Below are 14,975 nucleotides of genomic sequence, written 5' to 3'. Positions count from 1 at the left end.
AAATACGTCATAATTACTGTAGAAACCACGTATACGACACAATAACGGGACGGTCTCATTATTGATAAAGAGTTTTAGACGTGTTGCCTCAAAGATTAGAGACATATTAAACATAAGAACAAGATACAATATACAGAACTACTACTAGTCAAAGGTTTTAGAAGATCTCAATGTTTCTATTTTTTAATTGAAATTTATGTAGTTTAATGTCTCAGTGTTCTCTGAAATCAACAAATATTCAATTGGAGATTTTTAAAAATAGGAATGTTTCTGTTTAACATAATGTAATCTAATAATCTACATTATAAAACAGGTTCAGATGAAAGAAGATAGATTAAATCCTCTTTAACATCACAGAGAGACACTGCTCCCAGGCTGAATATCCGTCTTTCCTCCGTTTGTAATTGGCGACGATCAAGATCACCTCCTCTGTTTGTGGATGTAATGAGATCAATAAACCCAGAATTTAAGACCAGTGGAGGAGTGTCCGTGTTGGATAAAATGTGTGGTGAGGGACTGTGTTTCATCCAGTCTGTTAACGGTGCTTTTGCGTTTTATTATCTGGCTGCGAAGCATCTGTTTAGTTTACATTAGAGACACTTAGTGGCATAAACGAGCTACTTAGAGGTGCGTGTGGTGAAGGTGGGTGGTGTTATAAGTATAAGTACCAGTATACATATACCAGTGTTTGGTTATCGAAGTCATTGATGCGTTTAGAGAAAAGTTGAAGTCCTGCATTCAAAATTGCACCCAAGTAAAAGTACAGAAGTATTATCAGCTCAAGAAATCAACGTCAGATAATCTGTAAAGTTTTAATAATCATTTTATTTAAGTAATCTGATTCCACAGTGATATAACAACAAAAAATCAAATAAAACATTTCTTAGAATTCAAATTTAAATATATCCAAACTATACATCAGTTACAAGCAGAAGCACACACACAAATCACAATATTGCACACCACCCTGTTTGATCCATGATGAAACTTGTGCCGTGTTTCTTATAAAGCATCTGTTTCTACTGGAATTGATCCTATTAGGATAAGATGAGAACTTTTCTTTTTGTTCAAAAAATAAAATCAATACAATCTCATTTTGTCTCAGTTGGACAAAATATCACAGCAGCGATGTCAGTGACGGTTTCAGTAATATTGAGGATAAGTCGGGTAGTGAGAGAGTTGAGTGGTGGCAGAGGGCAGCATCACTCCCGGGAGGCTGCTGTACTGGTAAAAAGAGTCCAGAGGCAGTGTGGAGACACTGGGCAGAGCAGAGCTGTACTGCAGGCTGTGTGGATGGACGTATGAGGCAGCAGCAGCAGCAGCAGCCGGAGCCTCCTGTGCTGCCGCTGCCGCCGCCACCGCCGCTGCTGAGTGGTATCTGGGGTATGGTCCCGGCCTGTAAGCCTGCAGCTCGGGATAATGCATGAACTGAGAGGCGACGTTTGCCTGGCAGGCGTGAGCCAGGGCGTCCTGCACCGTCCTCTTCAGCTTCATCCGCCTGTTCTGGAACCAGTTACGGATCTGAAAAGGAGGAAAAGTCTCATTAGGAAAAGTTTTCACAATAAGCACATCAAAATGTCTCATTATTACTGAACTTTAGGGCCTTAGAAAGGATTTTAGATTTTAGATAATCAACATTTAAATGATATAAGCTTATAAAATCCTCGTTATGTGCAAGTTGTTGATCATAAAGGATTCATGTAGGGGATTCCTACCTGTTTGTCAGACAGGTTGAGCTTCTTGCAGAGCTCGGCCTTGTCTTGCGTCCCCAGGTAAGCGTTCCTCTTGAAGGCCCTCTCCAGGCTGCTGATCTGCTCCGCTGTGAAGGCCGTACGGGGTCGTCTCCCCGACGGAGGGGAGGCCGGCGAGGTGGAGGCGCAGTCTGCGGAGGCCGCGGGGGAAAGAGAACGACCCCCTTCGCTCTCGTACCCGGACGTCTCCTCTTCTGTACCGCTGCTGAAACCCGCCTCTGTCACTGGAGAGATGAAGAAAGAGGAAAGTACTTTTAATGACGTTTTCCCAAAAGATGTTTAGACTGAACAGCTGATGGAAGTATTCAGGTACTTTACTGCAGCACAAGTAGCAATAGCACAATTTAAGATACTCCATTATAAGTAAAAGTCCTGCAGTTAAAGTAAAATTAAAGAAGTATATTCAGCATCTAAAGTATAAAAAGTAGAAGTGCTCATCTTGCTGCCAAATGGCCTATATGAGTGTTATGATGCTCTATATTATAATTAGCGCTGCAACCAATGATTGTTTAGTCTATAAATTGTCAGAAAATAGTGACTGATGTTTGTTGGAGGAGAAGGAGATGCATTAAAATATCTTTCGTCTGTCCAACAGTCCAAAAGTATTTCGTTTACTGTCATGTACGACAAAGAAAATCAGCAGAACTTCACATTTAACAAGCTGGAACCACTGAATTTTTGTCATTTTTGCTTCAAAAATGACTAAAACCATGAATTTATTATCAAAATAGCAGCTGATTCATCTCCTAATTGATACGTTGGAGCTCTAATTCATGTGTAAGCAGCATTTTATTGTGGCATGAGCTAATTTTAACTAATTTACACACTTTCTGGTAGTTTAATTTAGAAGAAAGTGCTGCTTGCAGGTAAAATATCAATTTCTAAAGCAAAAAGTAGCCGTCAGATAACTGTATTGGTGTAAAAAGATGTAATATTCTCCTCTGAAGTGTAGTAAAGTAGAAGTACTTGAGTAAATGTGCTTACCTTGATTACTGTGAGAGCTTTGGTGCTGTAGAGTGCTCATACTGGAGCTGGACAGGTTGTGTGCATCCAGGCCTTGCTGCTCCTGCTCAGGTACATTTTCTGCCTTTTGCCTGCAGTAAAAACCCGGCAGACTCTCCGAATGCGTCCCACAGGCGGCGGGCCCAGAGGCAGCGAGGGTCTCCGTACCCGTCGGCTGGCTGCTCTGAGCCATCCACTCGATAGAAAAATGTCCTCTCATGGTCGCTGAGTGCTGAAAGTTTTCTCCTAAAGAAGTCGGAAAGAGAATATCCCTTTGTTTGAAAACCAGAAAGTTGTGTCCAGACTGCAGGAGGAAGAGTTTCTCAGGAGTCCTCTGTTCGCTGCTGGTGTTGTTGTTGTTGGTGGTTGTAGGAGAGTAATGACTGTCCCCTCACAGTGTGTCTGTATTTATAGGGGGCATCCCTCCTCATTTTCAAACCGCCTCAGACCGAGATCAAAGCACACATCCTCCCTTCCCTCCCACCTTCCCCTCCTTTAGTTTTCACAACTGGAGTAATTAAGACGTCTCATTCAGTCTCAATGAGGCTGTTACACACTGGCTCCAGTGAGTCTGGGAAGAGCAACCCCCCCCCTCCCCCCCCCCACTCACCCCCCCCCCCCCCCCCCCCCCCCCTCCTCCTCCTCCTCCCTCTTCACCTTCCTGCCTCCAAAAAAGATAATAGACACACCTCAACTGTCTGCATCTCATCTGTAAGCACATCCATACTGTAAGTGTCTCCCGTCTGACTCAAAAACATCCATATATTTGACTTGAGTTTTGTCTCTTGAAGCATTGTAATCATCTAACATCACTGTAAACTCACATGAGCAGAGCTGAGACAACATGGTGACTAATCGATAAGTTGATTAGAGCTGCAACAATTAGTCGATTAGTTTGGAGTCATTCTGTAAGAAAAAAAATGTGGAAATTTTCTGATTCCAGCTGCTCAAATGTGAATATTAACTAAATATCTTTGAGTTGTGGACTGTTGGGGGGCCAAATGATGACATTTGAGGATGTTATCTTGAGCTTTGGAAACAATTTAAACCATTACGACTAATCGATTACTAAAATGAAATGAAATATGTTTCTTAAAGATGATGATTTGCTGCTTTTATTATAAACTGTTGGTTGCAACAAAAAAAAAAAACAAGACAGTTATTGACATCACACCGGGTTTTGGAAAATATTTAATGAATGTTTTCTGCAGAATAGATCAGTTTTCTTCATGCATGGGAGTCACTGCATGTTAAACTCTTTGAGTGATCAATAAACTCTAAAACATATAAAATACTGTGTATATTGCTGTATATTAACCGTGTAGTGCTTGTTAGATTTTCCCAGAGAACATATTCTTCTAGTTGACGGACCAAAACCAGCCATCACATCTGAATTTTATGAGTAAATCACACATTTCCTGAATATCTGCAGTCTAAAGTGTATTTAATGAGCATTTTTCACACTTTTCTGCAGACTAATCAATAAGAAAATAATCCTCACTAATGAGCATCTTTCTTTTCCGTTAATCAAACTTTTGATGCTCTTCAAATTTGCGATAATTACTTAAAAAAAACTTCCATTAGTCGTATTTGAAGACCTTTAATAACCAGCATAACAAGCAGTGAGTGGCTTAATATAAAAGCAAACAGCTGATCCGGGGATGATCCCCAGATTAAAGGCAAAGTTACTGATGTGACGTCAGCTGATGATGAGGTTTTTTTTTTAGATTGTGTAATCTGATTTGTAGTTGATTGATGAGCTCTCAGGATTAAAGTTTGTTGTTGTTATTATGAAAAACAGCTGATCCCATTAATAATCACAGAAAATCTATTGTAATATCATAGGATTAACAGGAAATAGAAATGTATAGAAGTTAAATTAATAAAATGAAGTAATTAAGACTGTAAACTCATAACTAAAATAAAATGTTTCTAGATCTCTGACTATCTGATCATCCAAATAAACAGCGCTGGAAACTGATTTCAGATAAAACACAATTTAAAAATACTCACAAGTCAAAGAAGTATTATCAGTAAAACACATAATGCAGCCAAATGGCATCTATCATTGTTATTATTACTGATGGATTCATATGTAAGCTGCATTTTTAATATGTCACAATTTAAAACCACATATTGTATTTTATAAGATGAACATGTGTATGATTTATGAGTGAATGGGCTCAGTCAGTGTTACATTTTTATATATAATACTACAGAATTATAATTATTATAGATGCATAAACATGTCAGCAACATTTTAGTGCAAAGTTAAGCAAATGTAGTGCAGTTAAAAATACAATATTTTCCACTGAAATGTGGTGGAGTAACAGTATAAAGTGGGATAATGTTTAAATAATCAAGTAAAATACCTCAGAATTGCACCTATTAGGTAAATTAGCTTCTTTCCACCAGTGTAAATAAATATCTTCCATCAGGCTGTAATTTACCAGCTGTAACGTTGCTATAAATTCACTATTACGCACCAAAAAAACCTTCAGCTGAGCAGCACTGACAGCATAAAGATCTGAATGTATTTCTTACTGAGGAGGATTTACACCACCTTTAGAAGATATTAAGAGGTTTTATGAGCTCCTGTCTCGTGTTGGGTGTGTTGGTATCAAAGCACAGAGCGCCTTTGAAGTGGCCCAGTATCCGTAATGAGCTATTAGCGTCGCGGCTCTCCTCTCCGCTGCGCGCACAGACAGACAGCCGTCTGCAGGCGCGGAGACAAGCGCGCACGACGGCTCCCGGATCCATTCAGCGGCGCTCGAGCACACTCATTATCTTATCAATAGGACTCCGTTTCGTGATTGACCCGATTAATCCTTTAAACGCACAATGCGTTTTTGAGCCACGCACCATTTGCACACAAAACATCGCCGTCTTCTTCCTTCAGAGACAGTCCTCCACTCATCCAGGACGGTTATGAGCCACTTCACAGCTGGGATCATCCACTCCAGCCTCATTATCAGCCGCTTTAACTTGATCCCAAAATCCCCAAATGTTGCATTGAAAGCTGAGACGATAGTTTAAGATGATTTAAGGCGCCACAGAAGAGATGAGTTTCATTACGCGCGACAGTCACTTCAGTGCCTGTTAAACTCTTCCACACAGTCAATCAATGAATCCTTGATCATTAAACTGAACACTGACTGATAGATATGACTTATCAATCAAGAAATTACTTAAAATTAAACTGATCCTTTACTACTAGTGGAAGTAGCAATTTAGAAATACTCCATTACAAGTAAAAGTGAAGTATTATCAGTAAAATATAAAGTACAAATAGTAAAAGTTCTCATTATGTTGCTGATAAATCAACTAAGATTTGCAGCTCCAGCTATTCATTAGCAGTCAGATGGAGCCAATTTTAACTATTTTACTCACTTTTGGGTAGTTTAATTGAATTAAAAGAAAGTATCGTAGCTTATAAGATGACGATGCTGTTTGTGTGTAAAATATTTATCTGTAAAATAAAAAGTTGCTGTCAGATAAACGTAGTAAAAGTGTCATATTATACCTGACTTGTAGTGAAGTAGAACTACGCACCTGAGTAAGCAAAGCTGTGCTTCATTTAAGAAGCTGGAATCAGTGATTTTTTTGGCATTTTTTCTTCAAAAATGATGAAAGCGACAAATTGATTAGCAAAACTAAACAATTCATCAGCTGTGTTGTCCTCTTCACCTTCCTCTTCCAAAAACATAACAGACACACATAATCCCAAACTGTCTGCATCTCCTCTGTAAGCACATCCATACTGTATGTGTGTCTGTTGTATTTCTATTTTCTACAGCTGAATCCTGAATCCCTGCAGTCTAGTGAACATTCAGATTTCTTTGTTTTGTGTCTTTAATGTTCCTACAAGTCGTCACAGTGCTGAAACAAACACCAGAATTTAGACCAGTATTTTGGGGGAAAGTGAGGCTTTTAAGAGCTCAGCTGAGGTTTGTTTTGCGTCAGACTGACTCACAACTGGACTTGAGTAAAAGCCATGAATGTTCCCTTTAAAATGATGCAAACTTATAATAGTAAAACATTACAAACGTCCCAAATCAAGTCTAAATAAGCGTACACTTCATGAGCTGATAACAGAGACAAAATTTGACATTTTAAGAAGAAAACGTCAAAATTTTTTGGTTGCAGCTTCTCAAAAGTGAATATTTTCTCACATTTTAAAGACAAAACAACTAATCGATTGATCCATAATGAAAATAATCATTAGTTGCAGCTCTAGTTTTATTGTTAAATCACTTTGTAGTCTTGTTATTTAGAAATGTTTGTTATTATTTATGGATTTGAATAGGTGATGCGTAAATGTTAGTGGATCTTATTTGTTTTTATGGTTAGATACGATAAAGTAAGCGAAGCAAACACAGAGCAGGTTGTGCTGCAGCGTCAGGATGATTGTTCTCAGTGTGACAGACAGTCAGACAGTCAGAGTGACTGTTGACATGTCTCGGTGTGTCTGGATGTCGCTGTTGTGTTGTCGTCTCCCGGCTTCTCGTCTGCCTCTGATCTGTCTGTCTGTCTGTCTGTCTGTCTGTCTGTCTGTCTGTCTGCCTGCCTGCCTCGCTGTCCCCTCAGCGGGCCGCAGATCAAAGAGCTCGGCCCTGCCGGTGGACGAGAGATGACGAGGTGGAGGAGGCCGTCACTGACACCCATCCAGCCCCGTTATACAACACACACAGAGACACAGACAGACAGACCGAGGGGCAGCGACGGAGGTGAAGGAGAGAAAACAAATGATCAGGACCTCTTTGAACTTTTAACTGTACCAATCAACTGATGTCTGTTTCTCTCTGTATGAGGTGTTTGACTGTGTTTGCTTGTTTCTTGTGAATGTTGTGGCTCTTTTTGTTCGACTATTTCCATCTTAAAGCTACTTTATAATTATACTTCACTACATTCAGGAGGGAGATGTTCTGCTTTTTACTTCACTGTAATTATCTGACAACTATAGTTAAGATTTTACATAAAGTTAAAGATAAAAAAAAACAGTAATTCACAACATTTTTGGCTCAACAAGTCTTGAACACTTGCAACAGTGGAAAGTAACTAAGTACTTAACTAAAATCTTCATGCTACTTTAAACTTCTACTCCTCTGCACATCTTTTGTACTTTGTTATACACTTTATTTATTAATTTTTTTTACATAAACTTATAGATTGAACTAGTTGTTCCCAACATATTTGGCTCATGAGCCCTTAATAAAGCAGTAGTTGTGTTTACTTGTCATGTTTCTGACGTCTATGAGTTGTTTCCAGTTTCACCAAAGAGACATTTTCACCTCTAAACTTCTCAGATAGTTTCATTTAAATAACAGTTTGAGGCCCAAAGAGGTCAAATGATCCAACATTTCACACTAAAATGCAAAAAATTGCGAAAAATCACAAAGACGAATGCAAATTTATGAATCACAACTTCAGAAAACACGTCATAAGCTGATAAAATATAAATCTATTTTTAGAGATTAAATCAATGGTTGAGGCTCGTTGTCGTGTTTCAGATATTTATTAGTTAACAGCAAAGTGATTTTACTTCCAGATGGTTTCATATAAATTAATGGTTCAAGTCATAAAGAGGTAAAACTCTCCAGTATTTCATAAAAAAGCAAAGATTACAGAAAAGTACAAAAAATAAATATAAATTTGTGTATCAGAGCTCAGATTCTGAATGCAGGATTTCACCAGTAAAAGAGTGTTTTTATATTGTTGGATTAATTTATCTAAACACTTGCCATATTTTTCATATTAATATCTAATCTACAGTCAAACACTGTATATTTGTTGGTTCTCTGTCTCCTTTTTCACGCTTCTTTTGCTACATTTGCAGAAACATCTGCCTTTTCAACTAACTGTTAACTGCTGATCAGTTTTAATCATTTGAATCATCTCTCAAGGAAAAACTTCTTTTCTCTGTTTTATATCTTTGTAAACTGAATATATTTTTGTGTTTTGGAGCGTCGGTCGGATAAAACAAGACACCTGAAGACGTCTTTTCACTGTTTGCCAGAAAAAATGGATGATAAAAACAATCTTCACATGCAAGATTGATTATGTTCAACATTGACTTGAATGTTTCAGTCTGAAGACACAGTTTGCACACAAGAAAAAACGTATCCTGCCACTCACCCTCAGTGGTCTTATGGTTTCTGAGGTTTTAAATTATTCAAAGGCATCCGAAAACAACAGCAGTGAAGGGTATTTTGTTTATGGAGCTCACAGGAGTTGGAAAATCTTTTCTAACATTTGAAAACAGTGAAACTGAGGTCTGCGGATTATCCTGCAGACTTGTTTTTTTTTTTTTTTTTTCTTGGGAAAGTCGATTGATGTCGGCTTTGAGCGCCGCGGAACAAGTTTCCATTTATCTCCGTTGAATTAAAGTTTTAGCTGCAGACAAAAACAAACAAAAACAAAAACATCATGATCCATTTTTGTTTATTATTTGAACGAACTGACCCTTTAAACTGCCGTTTAAACGTTTGTTCTGTGTTTATTTGCTGCGTTTGACTTTTGCTCCGAGGGGTTTTCTGCATTATCTTTGGCCTCAGCTGTCTTTGTTTGTTTACATCTGTTCTTAAGACTTTAGTGTTGACATATAAGACACATACATATGAGAACATGCTCGGGCAGTAGAGTAGATTGTAACTCTGATTGTGGATGATGTATATGTGTGTGTTTAAATGTTCCTTATCCATGACGAGGGGTCATTCATCCTCCCCGGCCCCAGTCCCGGGCTGCTGCTGTCTGTGGGGTAACAGTCTCCTGCTGGGCTGCTCTTTGATTGGATCCATTCAGACCCTTTCATCTCTAATGGGCCTGTTTGCTACTCTGTTATGGACACAAACACACCTCGACCCCCCCCCCGGGGCACTGACAGAGGACAGGAGGAGACCAGGAGGAGACACATGCCCCGACAGACCAGGAGTCTGGTCGGATATCTGCACATGAGCCAATATCTTTTTTAGTCTTTATCAACTTTTTACAGAGACAAACACAAATCCCATGAAAAAACTAACATGTTAGTCCGTCTCAGTACTTTCTGACTTCCCTACTGTCTGTGGCTCTAAACCCAGAGGCCACTGCTTCCTTCTGAAGATATAAATCTTTAAAAACAGCTCACAAATATAAAGCTCAATGTTTATAAAAAGGCTAAATAATAACCTAAAACAGCTGGTCACTGTAGTTTTTCACAAACGTTACTCAAACAGCAGGAAATAATGTATTCGTTGGGGACTATTTTCAGCAGCGGATGAATCCACATTTGGTGCTCTAGTGTATATTTCCAGCAGTAGGACGGTGTGTGTGTGTGTGTGGGGGGGGGGGGGGGGGGGATTAAGTCAAAATACACTACAGTGTGTGTGTTCATGGTGATGAAGGTCACGCCAACTGTGTTCCCTAGAAATGATGTTTATGTAAAACTAATCTGCAACAACAGATGTTTTATATTAGTAGAAAACATAATCCAGGCAGAATTATGTTTTCTGTTAACATTATGAGGAAATGTTGTTAATCAGTCGCTAAAAAGTAAAGTAAAATGTTAACTAACAACACTTTTCATTGTTTTTATCCGATCTTGCTAATATCTGCTGGTACTGACTGCATCTATTTAACTTTTTAATGATAATGTTTCGACTCTGGCAGCTCTTATTAATGTTAGAGAAAGATCGTGATCTCGGTTTAATACAGAAAAAAGTCAACAGTGACTTGAAGCTTGAGACACGACGTGTTTATTAACATTTAACTGAAACCATAATCTTTCACTGACCTGAAGTAAAATGCTTCTGTTGCTGCACATAAACGCAGGATGTAAACTTCAGTTTCTGGTGTCAAAGCCGACCAGCAGACATCAAACAGGAAACCTCAGTCGTGTCCTTTAAAGGCTAAAAACTGATCTTTTTAGCTTAGCTTTTAATCAACACATCTGTTTTCTTTTTAACTACCTTTTTAATTGTTTTTTTTAAATAATTGAATCAAGCTTGTTTTTTTACTACACATGAATTTCTGTTGTTCTGTTTTTTCTCCCCTGATTCTGACTTTATTCCTTTATGTTATTAGTGCATTAATCTTTGTTTTTATGTGAAGCACTTTGAATTACTTCCACTGTAAGAATTGTGCTATTTAAACACATTTTAATAGATTTATTTTTTGATTAAGTGATTAGTTTCATTCATTCAATCAGCAAAAAAACATTGCCTGTGAGCATAATCCAGGCAATAGACAGCACAACATAATAAAGAAACTATTCAGAAGCATATAAATGTAACTTCTGGGCAGCAGTGTGGCTCACTGACGTGTTTTTAATAGTTTTTAGACAACAATGGAGGTTAAAAATACAGAACATCACTAAACTTATCTTTCAGAAGAAGTAGAAACATCTCTGATGCTGAACGGACTCCTCTATGCAGATCAAGGCGGTGATGACGCCCAATAATCATTGATCTCCATTGCTGGCAGTCTCCAGCAGTTGCCCGCCCCGTCTGTAACACAGTCAGTTAAGGCCTCTTCCCCTGTCCTATTGATCCCTATCAACCTCATCAAAGGCTCCCTGGGCTTTGATGGGGCCAGCGGGACTGGTCCTGGTGGACGAGCAGGCACTGCGACTCCCCTCGTCAAATGGGGGGAAAGAGAGCGAGGCATGCCTGGAGACTGTGAAATTTAAATTTATCAGCACACCTGAGGGGTTTCCAAGCTTTTAAAGCAGGTAATAGTGAATATCCCCATAACCCTAAAATGTTAAATAATGTCTCATTTATATGGTAATTTATGTTTACTGAGAGACAGACTTCACAGTTATGAATGTTACATTTCTTCTAATAGCATCAAACAACTACCTCAAGTTCTTTTGCACTATAACTCGCATATTACATTTATTTTGTACATATTGTAAAAACTTGTGAGTATACAAAGTGCCAGTCATAAGTTTGGACACAATTTCCCACATGCTCTTACAATATGTGCAGAATAAATATAATATGCAAGTGCAAAAAAATTGAATCAGACTAATTTTGAGCAGGTTTTTTTTGCAGACTAAAAACTCTTTGATGTGTGTTGTTGATGGACACTTTTCTCCCACAATGCAATGCACAAAGGAAAGGGAAGAGTTACTCCCAGTTGGACAAAATTAAAACTAATAGTGGACGGTGGTGAAACGGCTGCAGGCACATCTCAGAAAAAAAAAAAATTGAAATCAAATCAATTTTTGAGAAAATCTCAGTTTCCTGCTAATATAAAACTATGTTATATTTTAATATCTTGTATATTAACTACAAAAAAACAGTATACTATGAAGATTAGTGCTGTGTACAATTAGTATGTCTTATATTGGGACACAGTTGTTCCTCATGGACACGTCAACAGATAAATTAAATGCTTGTATTTGTGTTGTTACATTGTGCACAAGCCCTACATTTATTTTGGCAGGACACATTTTGAATGTCCCTTACATTATTTTCTCTTTCAGTATTCTTCTTAGCTTTTCCTTGTACAGGTGAATGAAGCCTGGTGTTCTGCAGAAGAGCTGCAACGTGTTTTTATTTGGATTAATTCCTTCTAGTTAACAGAAATGAGACCTTTTGGTACAGTTTCATATAGAGAGAATCATCCATGGGGAGAGTAAGATCTAAAATTCCTCCATTAAACAGTTAAATTCATTGACATTTACATAAACTACATCCCCTCTGTCCTCTGTTCTCACAGTAGCCCAGACTCGTAGTCTCCCTGTTGCAGGACGATGTCTCTCTCGTGTCTCCATCTGAAACTTTTGGTTCACACATACGGTGTCGAAAGCAGAGATGTGTCAATGGTGATTTAGAAACACAAAATAAAACTCTTCTTTCCCCCTTTTACTGCATTTCTTGTAGCTAAAAACATTCAACATATAGTTTTGTGCTTATATTTCACACCTGTCCAGGTATGAAATATAAACTATAAACTGACTAGGTCACTTGTCTTAAATTTTAAAAAATAGGTGTTTTTTTGGCAGAAACATGGCAGGACATGAAGAAGTGTGTTCACATGTCAAAGAGGAGACGGAGGTGTGAGCTGTGACACGGCCTTTGATGTTAAACCGGTATTTAGAGGTTAATGAGGCTGTTAGGAAGAGGTGAAGGAAACGCCTGTGAGTTCACACTCTCTTTCTCACACACACACACACACACAGGAAATGTATGCAGCCCCTAAAAGAGCTCTACTGTCAGTGAGGATTTCTGTTTTATAAAAGCATATTAAAGCAAAGATGATTGTGAGATTCATGTTACGAACCTTCTTAAGCTTCAAGGACAGGTTCAGAATTTTTCAAGTGTCTTATAACAACAGTCAGGAGCCTGAAATGAGCACTGAAACTGGTTTTACTTGCTGTAATCATTCCTCCTGTTCATACTGACTGTCTTAAGAGATCCTTTCATAATGCACTTACAATGTAAGTGATGGCAGACAAAATCCACAGTCCTTGTTTTGAGCAAAAACGCATTTAAAAGTAGATGTGAAGCTTATATGAGGCTTCAGCAGTCTGAGTTAGTCATATCAAATGGGTATCTGACACATTTACAGTCTTTTTAGCATCAAATTCCTTCTTTGTGTTTCCTCGGACAGTGTTTCCCTGTTGAGTTGCGATGGAAGTATAGTAACAAAAAGAGGGACTTTGGCACTAAAAAGACTGTAAAGTTGAAAGATATCTACTTGATTTGACTCATTTGGACACTGAAGCTTCATATTAGCTTCAGATAAACTTTGAAATACATTTTTTGCACAGAGGGAGGACTGTGGATTTTGTCCTCCATCATTTACATTGTAAGTGCATTATGAAGGGATTTTCTAATAGTCAGTATGAACACGAGGAATGATTACAGCAAGCAAAACATGTTTCAATGTTCATTTGGGCTCCTGACTGTTGTTTTAAGACACACGGAAATTATAGTAGATCTACTCAGTAGTACTATAACATGGAAATACAGTGAAGTACTTCAACCTTGTACTTGAGTTCAGTGTTTAAGTAACTGCACTTAAACGTTTTTTTCACTGAGGTCTCGTGGTATCTCCGCTCTGCACAGCTGTGTGGCTTTCATCTCAGAAAATGTATAGATAAGAGACCAAGGGGACGTTAAAGAATACAGGTCAATGCTACACAGGTGTATGTGTGTGTGGGGGGGTTTGTTCCTTTTACACTGTATCTGAAGCTGAAGGTATATAAGACATACAAAAGTGAAAACTTTCCTAACCTTTTAAAGTGTATTTTGCCAGATTCTAACTTTTTATCATGTTCAGCTGTCTTGTGCTGTTTGATTAGATCAAATGATGTTCTTTTCAGTTCTCTTATCAGGTCTCCTTCAAGCGTGTTTCACATGACCGCAGATTTAATCCTGTCACACTTTAACAGTTAATTTCAGTTCGGATTAGGAGCAAATGTCTTCTTTGCATCCTTGTAGAGATCTACATTATCTTTCAAAATTCCAGGTGACAATAAATGAAAAACAAATTTAACATTTTATTACTTTATTCTGAGCCATTTAATGGTCAAACGCGCTGTTTGTACCCCTTTCTAATGTCTGTTTGTCCACCACTTTCTCTCAGACGCATTGCCGTGAAATATGGTCCAAACATTCGTGTTCCCCAGATGATAAATCCTACTGACTGATCCTCTTGACTTTTCCTCTAGCGCCACCATGAGGTCAGATGGATTGCAGTGAGGTTTGGTTCAGAAGTTCATGTTCTCCTCAAGATGAACTCTAATAACTTTGTTGATTCTCTGACTTTTCCTCTACTGACATCATCGGGTTAAAATTTCAGTTTGTGCAACACTTTGGTTTCTGACCAAATTCCTGTAAAATTTTCCAAATGGAAAATTTACAGTTGTGCAACTGTACAGCTGATAGTGATGACGCAAAATGATGATTAGCAAGCGTCTGAAATCTCAATTTGCTGCCCACTATTAGTAAACTATTTATTGTCTATTATAAAGGGAGTAGAAGAAGAATAGTCTAAGTGTAAACATGGATATGATGCAGACTTCAAGAACAAACAAACAAATCAGGGCAGTCAAGCTTCTCTAAAAGTCCCTAAAAGTAGTGAATAAATGAATGAATGAGGGAGTGATTTCAGACACAGACTTGTTTTATGACTTGTACATACTGCATGTGTGGAAGTGTGTGTGTGTGTGTGTTCCTGTTGGGTGGAAGATATTTTAGGGGAAAAGATAAACGCAAAGATGAAACCAGAAAG

General features: G+C 38.3%; 1 protein-coding gene across 1 annotated transcript; it reads right to left on the bottom strand.

Annotated features, from left to right (window-relative positions):
* Positions 1-382: 382 nt before the first annotated feature.
* Positions 383-3,911, bottom strand: ved (ventrally expressed dharma/bozozok antagonist). The gene is made up of 3 exons (XM_067573710.1): positions 2,736-3,911; positions 1,716-1,975; positions 383-1,521 (listed from the first exon to the last, which is right to left on the bottom strand). Exons 1-3 carry the CDS (start codon positions 2,971-2,973, stop codon positions 1,144-1,146), a joined length of 876 nt encoding a protein of 291 aa, XP_067429811.1. The 5' UTR covers positions 2,974-3,911; the 3' UTR covers positions 383-1,143.
* Positions 3,912-14,975: the final 11,064 nt, after the last annotated feature.

This window comes from Thunnus thynnus, chromosome 19 (assembly GCF_963924715.1).
Source record: "Thunnus thynnus chromosome 19, fThuThy2.1, whole genome shotgun sequence".
NCBI lineage: Eukaryota > Metazoa > Chordata > Actinopteri > Scombriformes > Scombridae > Thunnus > Thunnus thynnus.
Note: the sequence above shows the minus strand (reverse complement) of the source record. Positions and strands in the feature narration are given on the sequence as shown.

Bases quoted from the DNA above. Each gene is read 5' to 3' on its own strand.
- ved (XM_067573710.1), bottom strand. From the start codon at position 2,973: ATGAGAGGACATTTTTCTATCGAGTGGATGGCTCAGAGCAGCCAGCCG. The intron at 1,976-2,735 runs GTAAGCACATTT...TCATCTCTCCAG, and splicing joins AAGCTCTCACAGTAATCAAG to TGACAGAGGCGGGTTTCAGC. The intron at 1,522-1,715 runs GTAGGAATCCCC...CCTCCTTTTCAG, and splicing joins TCAACCTGTCTGACAAACAG to ATCCGTAACTGGTTCCAGAA.